Source organism: Chelonus insularis, unplaced genomic scaffold (genome assembly GCF_013357705.1).
Source record: "Chelonus insularis isolate UGA/USDA-ARS -01 unplaced genomic scaffold, ASM1335770v1 contig_135_pilon, whole genome shotgun sequence".
NCBI lineage: Eukaryota > Metazoa > Arthropoda > Insecta > Hymenoptera > Braconidae > Chelonus > Chelonus insularis.
This window is the reverse complement of record NW_023276376.1, coordinates 2,462,497-2,488,853: the sequence shown is the minus strand read 5'-3', so window position 1 is coordinate 2,488,853 and position 26,357 is coordinate 2,462,497. Positions and strand designations below refer to the sequence as shown.

Genomic DNA, 26,357 nt, shown 5'->3' with positions numbered 1-26,357 from the left:
ACGAAAAAACACTCGTTGTGTAATACGATATTCATTATCGGTCACGTTACGCTGACGACTCGGTAAATATATAGAATAAAAAATTTATTCTCCTCTTTTTCCTCAAACTACTTTCCACTTCATCATTTTTATTTCCACTAACTTGATATCTTTGCATATATTCACACTCATTTCGCGTCATTCATTTTTATTTTTTATCTTTGAACAATGTTTGCATTCTATTAGTTAATTCCAGATTTTTCAAAAACACTCAATGACACTTTTTTAGTTTATTTATTTATTGTTTGCTCTTCATATCAACGATTCGAGCGTAACGTTTCCGGTACGTAAAGTTATTTTGTTTAATACAGGTACTATTTACAAGTTTTATTTTGAATAGTAACCATTTGATGTCTACTGGGTATTGTTTCTCTCAAATATTCATTTTCCATGTCCATCACAATGTATCCATAAAATACTCGTACTTTTACTTTCAAAAATGAAAGACGTTCATACATCGCTCTAGTTTTGTTACAATAAATGTCCGCTTGATTTTGATATAGAACATATTTTTAACTGAGCCTTAATATAAATGAGATCACATCGTAAACTGTTTTGTGAACCTTTCATTTAATGGAAGCTCTTAAATCATTCAGCGTGTAAAAAAAAACTAACGTTTTATGAGAAATCTTTACATTTACAGAATTTATTACAATCACAAACAAATAATGATTTTTTTCTCATTACTTAGTACTCCATAAACATGAATCATTGTCATTTTTATGAACATTTTTAATTACTAAATTAGTTTCATAATGAGTTGTCAAAGGTATCTAATTTATCGGACATGAATATTTATGTAGTAATTAAAGATGATACAATTTTTTTAATACAGTTATTTACATAAAAAATAAATATAAATATAATTAATTGATGAATTATTTGGATAAAAGTTTACTAAAAATATTATCTATGTTATATTAATTTGTTAATGTATAAAATTTGGTTGTTCATTTTTTCATGATTGTTTCTCAGTGATGTCAGAACTTGTGATTCAGCAAATATGTTTTTCTGCTTTAATTTTGATAATTTTTTATTAATTGTTTTGATGTTGAAAATTCTACATGGATTTCACATTAGAATTCACTTCGAGAGTCATTTGTATTCATACTAAATTAAATTTTTCAGTGAGTTGATCACTTTCTTCGATTAAGTGAAAAAATAACAGATAAACACTCTTTTACATAGTGTATTATTCGGTTTGAATAAAAGCTAACTTTTATTGCGATATTTATTGATACAGTGAGAAAGAAATTTATTCTCAAATTAAAAATATAGTATGTCTGTAAAGCTTTATTTATCAACAAATTCAGATTGTTATTGATACAAGAATTTAATTGTCAATTATTTCAAACTTATTAAAGAAATGATTAGAAGTGTGAATAAATTCTTATTGATTTTTTTGTACTTTCATTTAATTATTAAGGAGTTTACAAAAAATATTTCAATTTCATCCACATTTATGGTCGCAGAGGATTTAATATTAGCAACCTTATATAAAAAAAAACCAAGAATAGTTCAATCGAGAACAAGGCTTGTAGTTGAAAAATTCAATAACAACTGTTTCACACATCTTATATTTCTCATAAAAATTTTTATTAGTCCATGTTATTTCCTTTATTATGACCTAGAAGCTTCTTCATCCTCAGTTCTATAATGATCAGAATTTTTCTTCAAACATTTTTACATGAACATAGTCGTTATTCACTACTGAAACGCATCATACTTAATAATATTCACTGAAGCATATTTAATAATATATATCATTTCTAGATTTCTTAGTGAAAATTGGTCTAACATATTCAATAAAATTACTGTGCATTTCTCAACATTTAACTTTTCATCATTAAACCAATTTTTTCTTTTTTAATTTCACTCAACAGATATGCAAAATAATTTCCTCACTTTTTATGTCATATAGAGTATCTGAATTATCACACACATCAGATCTGACAACACTGTTATAAATCGTTATTTAGTCGACAATTATTCAGAAAGCTCTGTTTAAAGACACTCTTGCTGGAATATTAACACATTAATTTTGCTTGATAATATAATAATGTTGGTGCAAATTAGAAACAAGGTTAATTTCGCGCCATACCATACATTATGTGTTAGAATGTGTATAGAATGTTCCTCGGACGTTGGTCATCGTTAGGTAGTTCAACACGTGTCGGATGTGTATTAACACGCGTCAAGTCACGATCACCGCGTGCAGTGGTCAAGTATGAAGTATATCATGCACAAATACTTGTTTAAAATATCGATTAATCACATGCGCAAACGTGTGTAGCGATCAATGATTTTATAAATTCCATAAATATTATCATGGTTCACCAACCTTCTTGCTATAGTTATAATACTCAAATTCGTACGTGTGCGGGTGTCATGGAGGCCAATTAACGAGTTTGTCACGCTTAACGGGCCATCGTTATTCCGGATATAAATTGGATACAACGGTAACAACATTTCGCAATCATAATTTATCTTGTCAAAAGTTGGAGTTTACGTACGTGTGCCTCACTCACGTACTATCTACTCTATGTTGCTCATAGCTTTCAATTGAATGTTCGATAGAGATGTCCAGTAAATCTTATCGATTGTCCTGCACCAATAATAAATACATTTATCTTTCAATTTAAGCCTTTATTGTCATAAATAAACAACCAAAAAACGTATGAAAAAATTTAGTAAAATGATTTATTATTTTTTCATTTCCATTTCAAGTTTGGTGTCTTTTGATATTTCAAACACTCCAACTGGTGTATTTAATTTACATAAATAAAATCCTTTTTGTATGTGGTAATAAATTCTTTGATTACTCTTTAAAAACTTTTAATATAAATATTAAATGGCTGCTTATTATGACAAATAAATCGATAATTGACATAGTAATAAAAAAGTTGGTTAAAAAAGGTCTTTTTACTTGGCTTAAAGTTGAGATTAAATTATAGTTTGTGTTATAATTGATTTTGCACAGCACAATATGGATATTAGGGAAAGTTGATGAGATTATCCTCTCATGTCTTTCAGGAGCATGACCGTGTTTAGCGCAATAATTGATGGCATAATTAACTGGCAGTGATATAAACAAAGGATCGATAATCAGATCAGATATGAGTTATTTCGTCTGAGGCAATAGCTCGTTACTCTATCTAGAGTTTCAATCCTTAATCTGACACATTGCTATCACACTGTATGACTCTCTTTTTCTCTTTATTTTAGTGAAAAGTTGGTATATACTATCAAGTTGATAATCCAGATTAACCAAGTTTTATCCTTTTCATCGTAGATTCAACATCAGACACGTCTTTTTCTTTTCCATTTGGCTTACTTGAATCAATCAAGCAAAAGCCTCTACTGCAAGTTTTAAGATACTTTCTACTTTCAAAGAAAAAAATGGATTAAAAAGACCATTGTTGTTGTTGCTTTATTTGCTTTTTTTGATACTCTGTTCACTTTAACTTCTATTTTATACCCGGTATGGACATCAATGGTTCATAGAAATTCACTTTTTTATTTTTAATGTCATTGTTAGACCTTCAAAGTTTGTGATCTCGCAGCATTATTACTCTAATACTCTTATGCTTGTGCACAAGTTTGGCGAGCAGTAGTTTTACACCGAAGATATGTACAAAATGATGAGTGACACCATGAGGCAGCTTGAAGAAAGAATAGGACCTGCCGTTCCTGTCTGCATTGCCTCAGGACGTTCGCCTATAATGGAAACCAATAAAATGTTAGATTGGCTGATGAATTTCCCCCCTTTTTTGCTTTACTCTAAGTTCACAATTCAACTTTTTTGCTTCCTTACATCCACTGAAAGAAGCTAAATAGAGGTACAATAGTTTTGTTCAGAAAATAAAGGGAAAAAAAATTGTGAAATGTGTTGGTGAAATTGGTTTAGCAGTAAACAAGGTAGCTACATGAAGGAATAATAAAAAGAGCATGTTTGTTAGACTTGATAAAAATGCATGTATTTGTAACTTTTTTGAATGACACCGAATTGTCTCATTTTTTTATTTCAGTTTTCTTGAGTTTTTGTATGTAGAAGCAAATGTACCAATTAGCTATCTTGTCCCTATTAGTGTTTCGTCCAATTAGTGGCAGGAGAATTGGATAGGTCAATAATTGATACTAGTATAGTCAAGTCAAATTGTTTTTTATAATATTTTTAAAATTAAAAAAATATTAAAAAATAATACCAGTGCATTTAAAATATGTTTTTTACTTTCAAATTTTTTTATGTATACTACATAAAAATTACATTTTTCTTCAATAATTATTTATTAATAAAAAGTTCTCAATCTCATGATATGTAAATAACGATGGTAATTATTCATCAAGAATAAACTTTATCATACAATGAACTCTTGCTTTTAATTAGAGTAATATACTTTTATTAAATTTCGGTTGTGAATCATCAGTTCATTACGCTAATATTTCTCGATAAAATTCAATGAGGAAATGGAATGTATTCGAACACTCAGTAACTTTGAATAAGGATATTTCAGTTTCTCTGTGGCAGTTAATTTTATAATACTATTCATCGAAATTATTGCAGAATTTAAAAACAGCATTTAATATCAAAACCTACAAAAGTGGGTCTCTCTAGTTTATTATAACCTTTTATGGAATGATAATATTAATTATTTCAAATTATGCAGCAATATCGTTAACCAAAAAAAGGCTCTTACATTATAATCTCCTACTATTAAAGAGAATAAAAATTAAACATTGATATTATTTTAAACAGTTATTCTCTGTTTTCCGACCAACGAAGAAATTTTTAATGTTACAAGTAGTAAAATTGCATCTACGAGAAAAATTTCATTAGCCAATCTAATATTTATTTTTAGTCTTATTTCTACAGTAAATTTCTACAGTCTGAGAAAGAACAATTTAGAAATGTAGAATAGTCATTTTCTCATGTGAATTTCAAGGTTTGTAAATTTTTTATAAATAAATTTCTCCAAGGAAATTTCTTAAGTCCACTGAGGCACCCGAGAGACTTACATGAAACATATTTACGTCTATTGGGGTAAGGATAACTTTCATTGTTACTATTGTTGAATACCATTCGATGTATCCCGTACCAAAGCTTCATAAAAGGAATCGAAATGCAATTTCCGTTACGTCCATACCATATCTACGACTAGCACCTACTTCCTAAGTTCCGTGTCGTAAATCTAAGACTCTCCAGACTTTTTATTCCCTTTGCTTCTTTTTCTTCCTTATCTAACTTCTGCCGCAATTCGTATAGTCTAGTCGAGATCATTTTTGAGAGAATTTATATCAAAGTGGATGCTCTAGTCTCGAATAACATTCCTGTAATCGAATTGTCTGTGCTAAATACATTTTTATTTCCCAATCATCCATGCTAATATATTTTTCATTATCTTCTTTCGATTGCATTGAAATGACAGATTCAATTATTTCGAATTTATATAGAACAGTTCTTTTTTATTGAACATTTCTGTAACTGAGTAACATTTATTCTAGTTTTATCAAGTACCAAAGGGTGCCAAAATACTTAAATATTTCTTCGGTATGTTTACATAATATTTTGAGTCACAACTGCACTGCATTATACATTCTTTACTTGGAGATGGAAGTCTAGTGTGAAGTGTCGTGAAAAAAGTTAAGAAAAGTCACGCTTCATACAGCGAGCTTTATTTTAAAAAATATTGAAGTAATTTAAAATCCCAAAAAACTTACAGTGAAGTATTTTACTAGAATAAAAAAACGTCTCAAATCACAGTTTAGTTTTTTATTAAAAAAAAAATTCAGTTGAAGTTTGATAAAATAGAAATGTGAGGATGATATGTTTTTTTTTTTAAATCTCATCATAGCTGTATTAGACGAAAGTATCTTAGTATAATTTTTAACTTCCTATAAATCAAAACTTATCTTTCGTTTTTCTGTGCATTAATTAAAAATTTTCACTTTAAGATAACGTCATAAGATGATACCCCAAATATTTATCTACTATTAAACTTTATAATAAATTTTTTCGTCAAAAAACTTTGATTGTATTTCTATGTCATGAAACTAAAAGGTCTAGAGTTTTTACTTTCTTGCCTCCTTATAAAACTTTCTTCCAAGTTTCCTAGAGTCAAGAAAGTATCATTTGCAAGTAAATTTGTATACGATTATTAGAGCAAATAGTTGGGAATATTCTCAAACAATAGTAATAACAATAATAAAATCTATTTCCTCTAAAGTATTCTAGCATATGGGGGATATGAAAGACTTACCATTAACGACGTGAACGCGAATGGAAGCTGTGTTGGCATTACTAGGCTTGCAACTGTATTCTCCAGAATCAGAAGGTTGTGCAGTTTGTATAAGAAGCCATGAAGTCGTAACATCCGATCCTTTCTCTGTTATCACTGATACTCCACCTCTTGGACTATCGTAGCTCAGGACATTGCCATCGTAGTACCAGAAGATGTAGGCAGGCGGTTCTGAACTGAAGCGTATCGCGCACGTCAGGTTTATCGTACTGCCAGCACCGACATACAATTCCGGACCTCCAAGAATCGTAGCTGTGGGAACTGTACCAAATAGTCTATAAATTTCTGCCATTTTACAGTAATAAATTATTTTATCAACCATACCAAGTCGTCGAGTACTAACCAACGACATTCAGATAGAAATGATGAGACTTGAGCGGAATCGTTGATATCTGACAGTCGTAAATTCCCTGATCGCGTTCCTGAGCCCACTTTATACAAAGTGTCCACTCCGTCCATTCACTACTTGGAAGGTTATTCGGGTTGTGAAGCGCCTGAAACCGCTGATCGCTAGTGTAGGTATAAGCTCCGGTTGTCAAGATGTGGATATCTCGCAATCGAACCCACGAAACCTTTGAACAGTTGAAATATATTTTTTTTATTTCAGTATTTTTCAATAATTTAAATTACGGTTGGAATTGAGAATAAAACCCTATACGAGGAGAATTGAAGCTTGAAAATTATTACTTGCTCTGTAGAAAGCGTTATTGTACAGCGTTATAACTGCAGTGAGAGATGAAAATGAGATGAAGATCTCCGTTATAAAAATTACAAAAGTTGTAGTAAACTCTTCGCTTCAGAATCCTAGATTTTATTGGATTATATTTGACATGTGTTTTTTTTTAATTTGTATTACATTTATTTTAATTATTACTTTATATCAAGTTAATTCATCCCTGGTAGTACCATTAAAGGACAGTAATTTTTTAAAAAAAACTTTTTTTAAAAAGTTTATCATAAAATTAATCATATTTGTTGAGAATAATTCAGATATGAAACGTTGTATAAAAATCAAAGTAGATTGCTTTTCATATTTGTATGAGAGTTTTTCTTTCAGGTTGACATTTATAACATTTATTGTCGATTTTTTAATTGTTTAAGTCTGATATTTAACGTTTAACATTCATGTAGTTATTACATTCTGCAACATCTATCAACACTAACACATTTATTTTTTTTTTATTCTTCTTCAATCAGTTCTACACTAGAAACGAAGATTCGTTTAGCAATGTGCTTATATGTTCATTTTATCTGTCCAATCAGTACTTTTTACTTTCAAACTAGGAATTTTTACCGCCAATAGTCACGACAACCAATCGATGTTAGAACGGAACGATAAAAGATATGACACCACATATCACAAACTTTTGTGGCAATTATAATACCACCACTGCAAATCGTGGTATTTTAATGTGAAACATTTAAAGTGTTTTAAAATGACGCCACCCATTTGATTAACGTTGCAGTCAAATTTAATGCACTTGGACGTGTTTTAAATTAAAATACTTCCACATTTGAGATTTGTAGTGTATCAATTTGGAAAGGAACGTAATTATCATCGTTGCTATTTTTGATAAATTTTAGTACAAAATTGTATTTTAATTGGTTCCTTAAAAAAAAACTCAGGAAGAATTTCAAAAAAGTTCTGCTTTGGAACATTCCGCCAATGAAACAGAGTGGAATTTTTCTTTAAAATTCAGAAAAATCCTTCAAGAATTTTACATAAAATTTCTGTTAAAAAAAAAATTTAATTGAAGTAATTTAAAATTATTTTAATCTCTCAGTTCGTGTCTATGAGTCAGAAAAAAATTTTATCCTCATTTAATTTTATTAATGGTTTAGTCAAAAATATTTTAAAATTAATTGATCTTCAACTCGCTAGAGTATAATTAATTTTGTCAAACCAATAGAAAATAATTTACAAGCATAATTTAATGATCAAATGAGCTTACCTTAAGTGAAGTACGATCATGATTTCATTAGTGTCTGTCCGAAAAGATCATAAATAGGTAGGTGGGAAACTACCGACCTAGTTATGACCTTGCGGAAGGACATCAATGAAATTAACCATTATATGAAATCTATTACTCCAGTTGAAAGATACCAATTTATTTTTTTAAGGATTCTTCTAAATTTTCGTATTTCAATTGAATTTCTCTTCGATATTTAGTCTAATTATTCATAATACTACATTGTACTTTTACGTATTGAGAAATTTCTGCTACAGTAAAGTTTTAATTTAAGTTTTTAAGTTTGAAGATTGAATTAATTTTTAATAATTGAATCGAATTAACAATTTGTAATACAAAGATCCATGTTATATTCGTTTTCAAGCATATTTTTATGATCAAATATTTATTAAAAAATATTGTAATACTAATGGTGTGGGATCGAAAATTTGTCTGATAGACATATGCGAATGAGTGTAAAAGATTCTAAGAGAGAAAAAGGGAAAACGACTTGAATCAAAGTTTAGAAGTAATGTTTTCTTAAGAACCGAGGGAAAAAATCAGCTGTTTAGAATGAGATGAAAAAGAGCAATGACGTACGTATGATTTAGTCTAATAAAGTGGTGTGCAAGTTACATAAAAAATAAACTTTTCACCCATTTTATTGAGAGCGATATCATCTCGCGCCTACCCTCCCATCGAGGAAGGAAGGAAGGAGCGGGGGGATATTGAAAGCTATAAACGCGATTAACTCACAAATTAAGAAAGATATGGAAGAAGCTTAAACAAGAATTATTCGAAATAATATTTTATTTAGAAAAGAACTGATGGATTATTTTTGTATCTATACTAGTGAATGACTTATTTGAGTTAAGAGAAGAGGTGTGCATTAGTTTTTTTTAAATAATTGAGTTTTTTTGATTGCATTATTTTCATTATCGCATGATAGAAATGATCCCTCCTTTTCTCTTTAAATATAGAGGAATACGGGCCAAGACGGCTTTTTCGATTTTAGGTAACTCAGTGAGGCAAAACGGATCTTCCGAAGCTATTAATACGAAAGTTAATATTGATTTGAAAATATGTTTATCACTCAAATTACATTATTATGTAATATATTAGTCATTTTAAAATTCAAAAAGCCGTCCTTATATAAAATTTATCTATTTATTTATTTTTAGAATATCGTTAGATGGAAAAAAAGTTTCTAAAAATGATCCATTAATTGATGATAAGCAAAACCACATAAACTAATATAATTTTAATGGACCGATGGTGAGTTTCTGCCGTCATCTGGTACCTAGACGTGGGAATCTAGTTTGGGACTTGACCCTCGAAGAGATAAAAGCTTCCATCAAGGAAGAAAGAGAAACTGCTGACAGTACTTTTAGACAAAGTGAGAAGAGAAGTGTTCTCTTCTAACAATGTTTTGACCTTGTTTGCACACATAAAAATGTAAATAGATATTATTAATCTAAAAGACGTATTCAACTTTGATTATTAATAGTTATTTTTAAATTTGCTCATCAATATTCTTTTTTATTTCTATTATTCCGTTTTATCCGCTGGATAAAATTATATAACAATAAGTGTCCGAATATTTTTGATGGTCAATGTTAAGTAAATATTCTAAAAACATAATATTTTATTCTAAAAAAACAAATTACCAAGGTAACTTTAAATGGCTATGAAATTTTTCAAGTACATCACTATCCAGAGATATCGAAACATAGTACTCACAGGCAAATGAAGGTTTTAATCAAATTTTTTAAAGTCTTTGAAACGTTATAATGTAAGATAATTTTCTATACAAATGTTAATACTCTGAAGTAAGTAAATCTTTTAAATAATTAGTATTATATGAGACTTCGAATACATCAACCCTAGTGGTAAATTATCCTTTTGGTTTACATTAGTTAATGAAATAAGGTAGAAGCACAAGTTTAGAAAAGTTGAATCACACTCATCTTGTTAGCATATTTATTCCATCTATATGAATAAATTATGTAATTTGAAGAAAGAAATAAAACAAAACTCAAAAAACATTTCTAGTTAGGGTAAGTGTAGGTTTTCTTTCTATGGAAATGTTGCTTTTTTCCGTACAGTGCGAACATAAAAACAATTTTATAAAAGTAAAACAAAAATACATCCTCAGAAAAAGAGACTCAAATGAAAAAGTTCTTTATCTATTGTATAGTTAACTTTGTATAGCTTTCAGAAAATTGAAAACGCTGTTTTGTATGTGCAACAACGGGCATACATGGTAAAAATATAATAATATTTAGTTTATTTGATAAAGCTTGAAATTATGTGTTTGTAAAATATATACTTGTGAAACCATTTTCAAAAATCAGTAAAGAAAAATTTTATTCCTTTATGATAGAGCTTACAAAAAAACTCACTACCTGTTACATATCTTTTTACTGGTTATTTTTTATTTATTAATGATTTAATGGATATAGATTTATGATGAAGATAATAAATAGAGTTGTAGCAATTGTTTTTAGTGTGAAAAGTACACCTGAACATTACCGTTCATGACATGGTAGTTTTGGTTTATCTTATATCAACGAATCACATAGTTGATCTATTTTTACTATTTTAGATATTTTTATCATTTAATCTACGTTGTTTTATTATTCAATTTAAAACAAAATGCTTATAAAACCTATCATTATCTATCTCGGGTATTATTTTAGAATAAACAATAGATATTTGATAAATTTATTATGTCGAATTCGATTCGATAGAATTGTATATTGCGCTCATGTTAAAAATTATTCGTTGTTGTTCTGCTCCGTTGTTTGAATTTCTTGATAAATAAACGATCATATAATTTTTGGTTTAAAATATTTTTGTAATAGTGTTAGCTATAATAATAAAAAAAAAGTATCGTGCATAGTGAATAAAAATTGTGTTATTTTTTTTCTATCATAAAACACGATATTTATATATAAATAAAAATAATTTCTGTTTTCATAATTGAGCAATTTCAAGCAACGACGAAAAAATATTTATAGTATAATGTTTTTCAAATATTCAAATATCATCCTGCATTGGTTCAAACTGTAAGAATAAAAAAATTTCTTCACAATTTCTAAATTCAATCGAAGGATCAAATAAAACAATTGTGTCCTGTTCTGTGTAAAAATATACTAGCTGTAAGTTATATCAATCAATATATTGGATTGTGCTTTTTGTTTTAAAAAAAAAAAAAAAAATTTATCAATCAAAAAGCGGTAATTTTTTTCCTTTAAAAATTTTTTCATTTTAATATGTAGTAGAAAAGAGATATTTATTGCGGTGAGATTGTGGGTCTATCAATTTTTATTGCATATTCTCTGCAGAAATATAATAATAATCATTCTAAAGGTATTTTCCTATACATATTTGTATAAAAAAAAGAGAAAAAGATGGAAAAATAAACAATAAAGAAAGAAATGAACAAAATTAGTTTAAAACTTTGTAAAAACTATAGACATGTGCACGTCTAACCATCTTGTGCTAAAGTAAAAATTAATATTGCTATGGTTTTAGTTAATTTGTTATATTGGCTGAAAATACTATCGTAGATATTTCAAGACGTGCTATGGATAAATCGAATCTGCAGCATTTTCGCAACGCTTTACAATCCGATTGCGGTGCTCACGAGGTAATACGAAATGCCATGGATTATTAAAGGCAAGTGCCAAGTGTAATGCGCCGACTTCTGACGCACGTCCTCAATGTAGAAAATACTTGAGAATCTTAAGGGGTTTGTCTCGACGCAGCGGTTTGTCGATATTCGACCTCGAGAGTACTCGATATGCATCGATATTTCAAATAGTCGTTTGATAGCATCGAAGTGCCGCCGCGTCTACTAGCCAATTTATTCTGATGCACTCACACATATACTCTCACACCTTCTGCCGTCATCAGCACCAATATTATCGAATTTATATTATTCCAAGCCATTTATATTTAAAATATTTATTTCATTTCCTATGCAATCATGATTGACAATTTATTTGCCCGGTACAATGCACTTTTTAATTATTTTTAGAAAAGAAATTCTTTTTTTGTTTCAATATCGTGTTTTGTGGCACAATCATAGAGTTGTGTCAATAATTTTAATCATTCAAAGTTTGTTGAAAGCTTTTATGTTTATCCGAAAACTCTAGTAAATCAAATAACCGCTGTGATGTAAAATAATACAAGTTCATCATAGTAAGTTATTATTATGTTGATTATAGCATTATATTCTTTGTTGAACTTTCATTAACTTTTCCATAAGCTTCACTCATGTACGATACTTTCGTAAGATTTAACTCACAGCTATTGTTTTAAATTCCATTTTGATTTAGAGGTATTTCTTGGAAAGCTCCGATGTGATGTTTTATGTGTGTAATGTACTTAGCTAATTACATTGAACATGCCGAGAGACGTAAAATTTAAATATTTCAAAGAATCATGAATACGTTCCTTCGATAAGAATTTGTGTGCAATACAATTTTATAGTAATGACACTATTAACTAAAACAAAAGAAAGCTTTAGTTGTTATTATTAACTATCTACAATAGAAAGTACTTCATTGTTGACGTTCTTGCATTTAAATCCTCGAATTATGAATTTTGAATACTATTGTACATTGCATCTCAATTTAGTAGGAATCTATTTTATTTCAGGTAATTAAGTTCTTTTTTAATATAAGCACATGATGAAATTCTTCATAGAAAAAATATATATATATATTTTAGAATATTTTATTTATCTAATTGGTCGGAATAAATATTTTATTTTTAATTCCTTTCTTTTTCACATTAATCTATCTATTCTAGACAATTTTGTTTAAATATGAATAACTAAAATGATTGGAGGATAAATCATTCATAAAGTAAATTACAAATCATAAATGGAAGTTCAAATTTTTATAAATTTTCAAAAGAGGTTATTATACCCTTGGGAACTATCTCGCCTTAATTTCCCCTATGTTCGAAAATTGGTATTGATATATTGATAGAATAATATAGGATTATTAATTATTTCAACGGAGATACATCATCGAATGAGACATTTGATATATTAATAATAACGAAAGATAATATTAATGTATTAACAAAGAAGAAAAAATATTATGACATAAAAATTAATTTCAAAACAGCATTATTTGATGTCAACATACATTGTTAAAAAACCTTCAAATTCACTATTGAATTTTTTACCTAAATAAGTATTTCATGAATTTATATAATAGGTAACATTGAAATGGAAATATTTCAAACCGGGTAATTGAAATGATCTATTAATAATTATATTTAGAAGTTGGATTCAAATAAATTAATGATTATTTCAATAAAATGTCAATATTGTTAAAAAATAATTCTTCAAACATGTTTTTAATATTCATTCAATCGATTTAAGAGTTATTAAAAAACAAATGATTTTTAAACAGCAAATAAATTATAAATTAAAAAATGTTTAAAAGTATCTACTGATACAATTTTATTGAATTTGATAAGGTGAAAGTTCATTGTACTGAATATCAACGTCCAATATAAAAAAAGAATATAGTTAAAAATTAATTAATTGACTGTCAAAAAAATGGACGAACCATAAATCAAAAGTAAAGCCAACAAAAAATAAAAGAATAAAATGATGGAAAATATGAGATAATTAATAATAATTATTACAGACTCTCTCAATATATTATTAATAAAGCTCCTCACATATGTACGGTTTCTATGTGATTAGCAAAATTGTAAACACGAGAAGGGGGTAAAATTGAATTTCTCTGACATCCTGGTTTGCCGATAAACGTCCAATTGACTTGATGTAATAGTGTTATTCACTGATAATGACTTTTCACAGGGAAGTGAGTGTATTCTATGAGAATAAACTCAATTTCTAACTTGACCTTATACCCCTATGATTTTCCAGCTTAAATTAATTGCTCATTTTACACTAGTCTTTATGATGTCATTCGACTATCTAATTAATTTAGCAAAATTTAAAAATACCCAGTTTATTAGGTGTTACATGAATTTATTGATTTTGTATTGATGTATGTACCGTTTTATTGCCAAGATGTCGAACGCGGCAGGTCAAGTACGCCGTTTTCCCAATAAGGGCAGTGACGTTGGTGGGTTGAGTGAAGTCGAATGTTGGTTCAGGCTTCGTCTTGAGGCCAATCGAATGATCGATCATTTGTTGTCGTGGTCTACCCTGGCCAGGGTGACGCTCGAGCTTTTCCATAGTCCCATCGTTTAAACTCAATGTATCTATAACAATAAAAAATACTTAAAAGTGATACTTTGCAGAGACTTAATTAAAGTTTAGAGCCATCGCTGTGACTTTAAAAGCTCATCATGAGGAAACAATTCTCCGTTAGGACTTGTTGACATCCTTAGTAAGTTTTAAATTGTTGAGAGTGCCTAAATTAAAGGTCAAAATTTATTGCTTGTGAACTACATTTTCAACAACAGATTAAAAATTCATTATTTATGAAACATTATTATTTAGCAATAAAAATTAGCTTTAAAAGTGCAAGCGAAATTTTTAGCGATTAAATTTAATGATTTTAAAAAAATTTTTCACATTTACTTGATTACTAAAAAAATTATGAAACCTGAGTAGCAAGCATTTTTTACATTTTCATGATTTTTCTCTGTTGAAAAAAAAATGAGGACAAGTTATTTAACTCTTGTGAGAATGTATAAGTAGTTTAAATAGGATAAAGTCAAAATTCCAATAATATTAATTATGCCTGAGCTTTTTAATGAAAAGCTCTTTATTTGAAAAGAGGGAAAAGTTATTTACAAGCTGAATTTTGAAAAATGGTGGAAATTTTTCTCGTCAACTTTTTTATCTTAGCTATTCACCTATTGATTTGTTCATCCTAGTAATTTTTCTTGTCAATTCCAGTATAACGTTTTTTTATTTCTTCCTCCATATCTTTTTTTCCCTTTATACTTTCGATCCTTCTTAAAATTCATTCGTTTGTCTCTATCACATTCATCCATTATGATTGCAATTACTCTACATTCACATTTTTTTCACTCCCCACTTTTAAAAAAAAAAGTTCACCTTCTAAAATAGAAAAAATATACTCTATATCTCAACTATTGTAAAATAGGGGAAATCAAAGTATGGCAGTCGGAGTGATACAGGGTATGGAATATAATAAAAAAATAACCTGAAACTATAACGACAATTACAAGAATAATTTACTAAATGATCATCAAAATGGGAATGCTTCTCTAATAATTAAATATTCAATTATTCAATGTAAGAAAAAGTAGAAAACTATTATTAAAAAAACAAAAATATTTTTTCTCTATCTCTATTTTTCTATAATCTCTTCTAAATATATCCTCTTAATAGTATCTGATAAATTTCCAATTTATTCCATGTACAGTCGAACTCTTCTAATTATTAGTCCCGTAATTTTTACTTTATGTATATTAAATGTCAATACTCTATACTTTAGTCTATATGTTAACACAGGATCCCGTAATTTTTATTCTTAGAACAACTAGCCGAAGGCGTAAAAATTAGAAGAGTTCGACTGGAGTTCGATACTGGAATATTAAATAATCTAACATAGTCGAGTTAATGTGAATAATAATACTCGATAGTTAGATAAAAATAATTTGCGGGAATAATTATAAAAAGTTAGGTAATTATAATGAATAGCAATTTTGTAGGAATTATGTAGAAGAAAAAGTAGATAATAAAAGAGGAATTTAAGATCATATCATGTCTATTATATTCATCTTAAGACTCTTAATGCTATGGAAACTTAAAAATTTCATTTTTTCTAGTCATGTATATATGGTTGTATAGTAGAGTCGACGAGCTTAGTACTTGACGAGAAAGCAGAATTCTCATTAGTCACAAGAGTTACCGTTGAGAAAAGCGCTGATCCAACGAGGTCGAGTTCGCGATTCCGTTCGAGAGACTGAGTGAGATAGCATTCAGAGCTTCTAGTAGAACTCGAAGCAGTTTACGTAGAAATGGGAGAAAAGGATGGAAGATAATGAGCACACGTTATCCCTATAGAGCGATCGAAGAGATGTAAGAAATAATAATCATTTGGTAGGAGAAAAAAATTTTTTTATTAGGAAAATTCTCATATTACTCTGGCCAGTAGAATTTACATTACTATTGAATAAAGTTTCAATAAAAAAAAATGTGGTAATGAAAACTCATTGAAAAATCGGTATACGTTAATTTAGCTAGGATGGTTTTTGATGTTGCTTTCTAGTATTTTCTATGTTGTGGATCTCTGTAATAGTTGTTATACATATGAATAAATAGAGATGTGTATATGTATACACTTGACTCCTCCACTGTATCGATTGCAGAGCCCTTAATTACGTGAGTCTCATTGGAGATGTGAGAGACTAATTTGTGATGCTGTAAACCTAAATTAACATGACGATCTTGAGATTGACAGTATTGAAATGCGACATTGCTCTCTCGTCTAATTTGATTACAGTATATCATTTTTGTGATCAAGTGTCTCTGAACAACTAATTAGGTATTTGAACTTATAGAAAAAAATTTCAATGACCTAGTTAAAACATTTACAGAGACTCAGTGAATCAGAAAATCCACCTTTATATTCATATTGAGTATTTAAAAGATAAAATTATATTATGAGTAACTTGATGTGATTAAAAAATTGTATATTTTCTAAAAAAATAACATTTTGTTATAAACAAAAAAACTAACAGATGACAAAATTACGGATTTGAATTAATGAGAAGTTCGTCGTTAGGGCACTCGAGACTACATTTAAAGTACAGTTTTAACTTCAAAATCTTCAATTTCTTCGATGTTCCAAATAAAAATATTATTTTGCTCATCAATTCCATGATAACTTTTTATAACATTACTTGTATGGCATTGATACATTTTTGAAGTTCAAAATAAATTTTACAAGATCCATTTTTAACCTCAACTTTGTTAAAGCGGATGAAACAACAAAATTAAAATCGAAAGTGGGCGTAGATTATATATATGATGATATACTTGTAATTCGAATTTTAACTTCAAAGTTGTAATTAAAGACTATAAGATTAAGAAAAATATTTTTTAATCCTGTCTCGGGCACAAACTAAGCCCAGACCCATTTTTCAGTTTGTTATGGAGATTTATAATAAATTTTCGACTAATATGCATTTTCTCAAAAATTATATAAATACAGACGTCAATTCGTATGTAGTTGTTATGATATACGAACTAAGTTGCACGTGAGCTAATTATAATGATCACAGGCTCAAATTCCTCTATGGCTACATTTTAAACAACGTCTCAACATAAATCCTTAAAACATGTTGCAAAATTTTGTAACTTAAATAACAAACATCTTAAAATAATGTACTTTAGAGTGTCTTTGAAACGACTTCATTAAAAAATACGTTTAAGTGCATTGATGTAACACACTCAGAATTTTGTATACAAACAAGTAAATAAAATTATTTTATTAGTGTAGCATGATCTTTTATCATTGCAAAACTCAGGCATGATCACCTTAGAAATAGAGATGATGGGGTGGAAGAACTTTGGTATAGGGGATGGTGGGGTAAAGTGGAACACGAAAAAAAAACGTAAATCAACAAATTAACCAATATACCTTTACTCTCCTTTCCCCTACAAAGGGTTTTGGCCTAACAAGTATTGCTATGAAGGATATAAGCTGTAATAATATTGAATTTTTAGCGACTGTTATGAACGACATAATTTCTTACAAATTGAACAGTTTATTATTAATCCAATAAATGTAACCTCCATTTATTTAGAGTGTGACCAAATGTCAATATTACCATTAAAAAGTTCCGTTCCATCAACAAAACCTTTTTTATCGATACTGTAGAGCTTAATTCAATCAATGTTCGAGATAACTTTACATACTGCAGGCTATTTTGAACGACATAGAGTTTGTTTTATTGGAAGTTAGCTTTAGATGGCTCGATTTTCTCGAAATTGGCGCTAATATTATTATAAATTAATCAATTAAATTGTAATTGATAATTTAAAGTACTATGGCATAGTTAATAATATAATAAAAAATTGCATTCTCAGATGAATTTACATGCTACTTTGCAAGTTTGCTTCTTTGCATGAGTTATGATTTCAAATTTATACCATATATCGTCGGGTAACTCTGAAATAGATGTCTTAATTTATAAAAATCCAACTTTTGTTGCTGTGTTAACACTTCTATTTCTGTTCTGAGTAAGTAGAACTGCTCGCAGTAAGCTGAGATTTAGGGGCGAACAGCGAGGGGAGAAAAGCTCGAAACATGAGAAAATTTATGATCTTTATTATATGATATTACATTTGTTTAAAGTGAAGCATTTATCTTGACATTATTATTATTTAACTTAATTTGAATTACTAAAATATGAAATTCTAATATTTCTTTTGTAAACTATAACTTCTATGAAAGCTGTTTTTTTTTGAAGCAATGCTCTTTAACAATAGATAATTTAGTTTTGTCCTCTATTTGACTGTACTTTAATAATACATAACAAATGAACGTAACTATATCTCATTTTTTCATAATTTAATTTAAATTACTACTTCAGAGTTTATAATTGCCGCATATTTCTCAATATGTCACGTGAGTTCATTGATTGCTATTCTAATTAAAGATAGAGAATTTTATTAAAAAATAATGGTGAATATCATAAAAAAGTATCGATTTATTTCACAGTATGAATAGAAACAATCTCATACAATATTTTTTTTGAAACGTTTATATAATTTTTTTTATTCGTTTTTATTAGAATCGATCTTCTATTCATGAAGAGAAAAATATATATATTTTTTTCTTTAAAAAAATATTTGCTGTAATATGATAAAATTTGAATTTCTCCGGAAAACAGTTATTGATTATTTGAACAACTTGTATAACGCCTCAGATGATCAAATCTCTTCATTAATTTTCATAACCATCACTAAAAGTTTTTCCATGTCTGTATTATGTCTCAACGTGTCTCAGGTACCTCAAGGAAATTTTTTAGATCGAATTTTTCTGAAATAATCTCAAGTATTTAAAGTAAACTTGGTAATGAGAAATAAATGATTACAATGCACGATATTGTGCACCTAATTATAGTATTTATTTGTCTTTTTCATGTCTGTTCGTGTCGTTTATTTCAATTTTTATCTATTATTCATTATTTTTATTAATCGATTTTTAAAGTGGTTTACAACTACCTACAAAAAAAACAACACAAAACTGTCAAGTTTTTATTCAAATCAATAACATGCGATCTGTATAAAAACTAATATTGATAACAAAAATTACAATTGCATTACAACCATTAGATAACTGATAAATAAAAATGATCAAAAAGTCTATAAAATTTTTTAACAAGCTTTGAAATAAATAAAATAAGAAATTAACGATCGATAATTCTCAAGTCAAATAAAATATACTTTAAAAAGGTGAAAATTTGAAGTGAATTAGTTATTTACGAAATAAATCTCTGAAGATACACTGGATTTTAACTACATCCGAACAGTGAATTCTACCTTCATATTTTTCCATGATTATTTTTATTCTATCGCTATAGTGATAGATTATAATTTTCCCATTTTTTTAATTCAATCCAGATTTGCTATGAATAACAAGCCTTCATTAGTGGTCTTCTAGACTGATTGTGAATGTTACATCCTGAATAGCTAATAGAATAAATTATCTGGTCGTACAGCACTGTATCGTAATTTTCATTGACTTATAGCCATCATTGATTGACATGTTAGTAGTCTCGTAAATGTCAACATTCATCAAGGAACAAGAAACAGTTTAGGTCAATGACAATTATTTTACAACTGAGAGACCAAAGCCGTTATATCTTGGATGCCTTTTGTAAAATCTATCTATCAGCACTCGGAAATGTGTTTCGATCTGCATACAGACGTGATCGTAAAGTCAATGTCATTGCTTGTTACAAGCATTAGAATGATCACTTACACGGTGTTTTTATTGATTGTAAAAAAGATTAAACACTGGATTATGCAAGAATGAAAGTATCATGATTGTAAAAAACTTGGCGAATAAAATCACAAAAAAAGGCTTTATAGGAAGTAGATTTCTTTGGGTAAAATCTCTACGGAGAAATAGCATTCAGTTCTCACGAATGGTGGCGCGCGTCGTTACCTTCACAGGATTTTAATATTTAGATCGTGCTGAGATTTCTTACAGAAGTTTCCGTTCTAAAGTGATCGGGAAAAAAGATACTGGACTTTTAAAAAGATAATTCGATTAACATTTACTTCTTTGCTTCTAATTTACTATTACATTTATTGCATCATTAAATTCTCTAACATTTATGCGATTAAAAAAACTGTACTTTCTAGATAGATGGAGATGCTTTCTTTCAAAGTAATTAATAGTGCTGTAATAAAATCTTCAATTTTGCTCTTTATTGACGTCTTTTTATTTCTAATTTTTTTTCAAGTTATTACTAAGCTACATTGTCTACTAAAAAATTTTATTACAAGTACTTTCTTGGATTCTTTCTCTTGAAAAATCGCGCTTAAATTATGGCTTATCTTTAGTCTATTTTGAGATAGATAGAAACGATAATGAGTCAAACTTAGGTGAAGATCGGATTACAAAGCGCCTTGTTAATAATTAATGAAAATCATTGTCGTTAATTAACTAATCAGGAAACTAGGAGCAATTGTGGGATTGATTTGATAGTAGAATGCCTTGTAATCAACTGTGTACACTTCTGTAATAAAGGAATAAATTTAATTTGTCCAATGATGTTGTAAAGTACTCAACTCATCATCTTGTATCTATTAGAACTGTTGAACTTTGAGAGCTAGCCGAGCAGAAAATTATCAGGGTTGACCTAAGAACTCCGTTAGAAATACTAGAGATTTCGAAAGCCCTATATAAGGAATTTAACTTAAAAAATTAATAAAAATTATCACAATGTCGACAGGTATGCTTATAATTCATATCTGGATATTTTCAATAAAAAATAAGATATGAAAAAACATGAAAATTAGTAACTTGAGAATTTAGTTTAATGCACTAAATAATTTTAAGAAATAACAATTACTAAGTTTAAAATACTTTTTTTAAACATAATTTTCACTTTAAGTAAAGTTATTTGTCTGTAATTTTAATTTTCCTTGAATTCACTCTAAATATGTAGTGATTTTTACCCAAATATTTTTTAAGATAAAAAGGATGAAATAGTAATCTTTATCAAGACAAAATATAGCAGAGTATGACTTAGTCTAACGAGACGATTTCTATGTGATTTTTATACAGGATGATTGTATCAAATACTATAATAATATCACGCACTCTATGAAGTCTAGTATAGTTCTAATGGTAGTTCAGCATGCTCTAACATTGTTCTGCTCGGATAATTATTATTTATGTTAAAATCTAAATTTCATAGAACCCATTCATAGTTTCCCTTTGATAGTCTCTTTATTTCTCTTTTTGAAAGGTCAATGGTTTCTATTGTTTTAATAAAAAAATTTCAAATAAATATAAATAATATTTTAAAAGTTCAATTGATTAAATAATACTGACAATTAAAATAATATTTTCATTCAAGTAATATTCTTATTTTTAAAATAATAAAAAGCTATCATGTAAAAACTTCTCTATTAGATGATTTCAATTTTTATCTACACACGTCAGAGTTGCTTTAGAAAACTATTTACTGAGTTAACAACTCAAAAAAAGACTACGCAATTTTTTGTAAAAAAAATAATAATCGATTTCCATCCATCAGAGTATACCAAATAAAATAACTTTAAAAAAATTCATTAAAAAATTTAATTGCTATAAAATATTCATGATATTTTTTTATTCATACTGAATGTAAAAATAATGCAAAATAAAGAATGATACATGCAATTCATATAAAAAATCTATTTCGATGAATATTAATGGTGGCAAAATAATTTGAAAATCCATTTGTTCGGATATCAAGTGTTGTAGAAGATTCATCGTAGCATAATATTCGTTTTAGAAATTAATAAAGTCTAATATTTTATGTGGGTACATGGCTCAATAACTACGAATGATAAAAATGCGTAAACGGGTCAAGTGTATACTTCTTTGGTCGTTGCAATTAAAAACAGCTTTTTTCGTTGTAAAATTCAATTCTCTTTAATGAGTTTTAATAAACTATAATTTTTACTATCTTAACGATCATTTCGTTATACATCTTACGATGCTTACGATTAAGTGAAAAACTTTTTTTTCATGTGTGAAATTAAAATATATAAAATTATGATTTACCTAGTTTATTTTATTCTATGAATTTTTTTACTTTCTATCTCTCATTGTTTATGACAGTCGTTGCGAATGAAATTAAAATGCATGAAAATTATCATAGTTTCTATTTAAAATATAGAGTAATATATCTAAAACCATAATAAACTAGTAAAAGCTAAAGCTCTGGTAAAATTATTTTATTATGAGAATAATTAAATGATCTATTCAAGCTATTGTTCATCCATTTTATATTGTCATAAAGTCTCATAATAGTTTATAATAAAAATTTTATTCGGAAAAAAGCATAATTGAAAAACATATATTTTTTTTTCTTCTACTGGAAAAAATCTAACAATTGTATATTTTTTTAAAGCTTACAAACATTGACACAAAACAGAAAATGAAACACTCGATATTGAATACTTCACAACGCTAGTAAATACAAAGTGCTCAATATCAAGCCTTCTACTTTGCGTAATCCACTGCTCCAATAAATACGAGAGAGGAATTACTTATTTTTTATTGAAGCACATTTTCTTCTGGATTTTCTACAATCAAATATATTTATACTGCTCTGAATAATTCCACAGGATCAACGAATGTTTCCGTTCTCAATTCATAGAAAAATGTTTTGAAAAATGTAATCAAGATATATCGAGAATTCAAAATGTAATCAATAGTAGACTAAACAAATTGAAGCTAAATTTTCTTTATTTCATTAAAAAAAAAAATATATCATTACAAAACATAGCAGTAATTAAATATTAAAGTATTTGTCGTACATACATATTTTAAAAGAATACTAAAGATATGATATTCGAACTATAAAAAACGTTAAAAATATAAAGAAGAAAAGAAACAGAATTTTTTAAATCAAAAAAATTGTTTGAGAAGAGAAATCCAGTTGGCTCAATGAGAGTAGTGAAATATCTTTTTGAAACCGATGAATATTCATTTATTTTAATTTTTCTCAGATAAAGAAAATATTCCTTTTGTTGAAAATTCTTTGTTAAGAAGATTATTTCTCAAAATGGATAGGAAATATTAGGTCAGAAAATCTGATCACAAGTTTTCTTCCTTCGATTTTCTCTATCCAAAGGATCATTTTTATATCAATATCCAATAATTGAAATGATCATCTACTTTCTTTCTATATTTTTCAATACCACTATGTAATAAAATTTTTTTCACCACTGACCTACCTATAATACGAGTAACTAAAAAGATCGTACTTTTTTTTGCTATTTTAATTTTTTCCTACAATTTTATTTTTTGCGAGATAAATTTAACTACATATACATCTAAAGTGCAGAGAAGTTAATTTAAAATACCTTCTGTACACATGAAGAGAATAGCGGCAATGGATAACCCCGCTTGCCATCTTAGAGCCATCTCGTTGCACTAGAATGATCTCTAGACTTGCCTTTATATTCCACCACAAGACTCAAATGACCCACATCCTTTTCATAATTTTCTTCATCTCCATGTTCTTAATAACAATAACTCCTATAACGATAAGAGTAAGTCATCCATTTAAGCACATATCTTTAAGCCACTTATTCTTCGTTAACCTTTGGTATCATACTTCAACCTCCAAGTGACAAAGTTATAAACAGCCGATGGCTACTGTCTTGTGATTTACTAAACATTTATCTTCTATGATTCGGCACCGCCCTTGATTTCACCAATATCAATGCCAACGGCGTACAAAACGTCCTATGAATAAATTATCCCAAGTGAGCTGAGACTTAACTCAGTTAGTTTCTAAGATTATAGATCACTCAAACTTGGGTTTTCATCCTTACACATCATTACATTTACATTATTGGCTCAAACTAGACAATCATCCTGCCAATCCACTTATAAACTTAAGTTTAAATAATAATGTCAGTAGCTTCACGTACGCTGTTATATCGTTACACTTGAATGGTTATTACAGAACTTTGTTACTTTTCTTTTTCAAGTAAAGACTTGTGCGCCAACTTGAAACGATTGTCACTGCACTCTATGTATATATCGTTTTGCGGCCGAGATATTTTTCTCACACGATACCAATTGGTAAAGTCCCAAAGTTTCACTCAACAAATATTCACCAAACAACACTCGCGAACCAAGTGTTTATTTTTATCACTTGGCTAAAATTTCTTCTTTTGTGTTTACATCGAATTATAAAAAATTTTTGTTTATTTTACACTTAATGAATGTCAAAAATTGTTATGATGATTTTTATTACAACTATTACTACCGTTGGAATTAATTATATAGATTTTGAACTTCGCGTGATGCGAATCATCAATTAATTTACGGCTATCTCCGATAGATAAGTATCCACTACATGTGTAATAAATGTGCAAAATCATATTTTCAGAGGTAAATATGAGAAAAATAATAATTCAAATTAAGATAAATGTTATTAACAAAAAAATAAAAAATGATATTTATTGAAAAAAAATACTAGAGTATGCGGATGAGACGAAAAAACGCTGACGAGGATTCTGTATCCACAACATGTTATATAAAACGGACACGCACGACGTCTCAACCCCGAGGCAGATTTATCCTGACTGGGGTGAATACTGTACGTAAGAGCATGCGCGTTTCCGTTCCACCCCTTTGAAGTGGTGGGAGAGTATAACGTCTACACGGTGGCTTACACAAAATCATCTGACCTACCACACAGAGACGAGTGAGAGGGCGTCGGCGTACGTGGACGTAAAATAGAAAGGGCGAAAAAGCTAGACAATTCGACATACGGGGTGGTATTCGTGAGAAGAGGTCATGCATGTACATGTATGAAAGCATGACGGGTTCTACGGCCTTACAACTCTGGCTCACGAGAATCGGAAACTGCGGTAGAACAATTGTGGTCCGGAACGGTATTAGTGCGACTGTTGATCGAATTTCCTAAATTCCTGAAACGAAATACTGAGGTGAAAAGTTCTAACTCACTCTTCCATTTTCGTTACAGAGTTAATATCATTTTCATTCATTTTTCTCATTCTTTCTATTTTTCCTTCTTTTAATTATCTAGCTATACACTAGCTATACGTCAGAATAATTAACTTTGACATCTCGGTGTTGAAAATAAATTATATTACGCTTAGACTCTTGATACAACGGCATTTCATTCATTTCACTTTCAGACACCTACTGCTACTGTACAGTACCTATCTTGATTCTTGATGAATAAACTGTTCCGAAAATGAATTTCAAATTCTGTAAAGACTATCAAGCATAGCACTGGAAAACGTAACTAGGCTATGTGCCAATGGTGATGTATACATGTATACATAAAGTGTATACGAAACACTATTTTAAATAAAATTTGTCCAGTCAACTACTACTCAAGTCACGAAACAACTGTAAATCTCGTCACCATGTCAAGACTTTAGTTTGTTTTTTTGTTTCTACTTATGGACGTGTGTGTCACGCGTCACGCGAGATCATTCTTTTGATTAAGAGATCATTTTCCTCTTAGACATTCTACACGCGTATAAAAGACGGAAAGGGGATTCAGAAACTTTCATTACATAGGTGTACTTTGTTAGACTCATAGAACAATGCTCGATCGTTAAGGATTGTTACTCATTTATTGTTTTTAGAGTCACTCTTTTTCATTTATCATAATTAAAAAGTTTAAAATGATATTTTGTATTGATATCCAAGAATAATAATATCATTAAATATGATATTAATTTGTTTTTTATTTGATTTTCAAATTAATTATTTTTTCAGTATCATTTATAATAAATATTAAATTTTCAGTGCTTTATTTATTCATTCTCAATTTTCTATAAACATAAATAACCCATAAAAATTATACATTTATT

General features: G+C 28.5%; 1 protein-coding gene and 1 long non-coding RNA gene across 2 annotated transcripts in view; one reads left to right on the top strand and one right to left on the bottom strand.

The window, feature by feature from the left end:
* The window catches only part of LOC118074316 (uncharacterized), a 62,197-nt gene that overhangs the window by 21,154 nt on the left and 14,686 nt on the right, over nucleotides 1–26,357 (top strand). The gene's annotated exons all lie outside the window — the stretch shown is intronic.
* On the bottom strand, nucleotides 884–25,069 carry LOC118074310 (zwei Ig domain protein zig-8-like). Its single transcript, XM_035095424.1, has 5 exons — nucleotides 23,859–25,069; nucleotides 14,334–14,542; nucleotides 6,679–6,907; nucleotides 6,297–6,596; nucleotides 884–3,756 (listed from the first exon to the last, which is right to left on the bottom strand). Exons 1-5 carry the CDS (start codon nucleotides 23,917–23,919, stop codon nucleotides 3,656–3,658), a joined length of 900 nt encoding a protein of 299 aa, XP_034951315.1. The 5' UTR covers nucleotides 23,920–25,069; the 3' UTR covers nucleotides 884–3,655.

Excerpts from the sequence above, each read along its gene's own strand:
- LOC118074310 (XM_035095424.1), bottom strand. The coding sequence starts at position 23,919 with ATGGCTCTAAGATGGCAAGCGGGGTTATCCATTGCCGCTATTCTCTTC. Across the intron at positions 6,908-14,333 it reads GACATCTTGGCAATAAAACG|GTTTCGTGGGTTCGATTGCG; the intron begins GTACATACATCA and ends AACTGTTCAAAG. Across the intron at positions 6,597-6,678 it reads TTTCTATCTGAATGTCGTTG|TTCCCACAGCTACGATTCTT; the intron begins GTTAGTACTCGA and ends TATTTGGTACAG.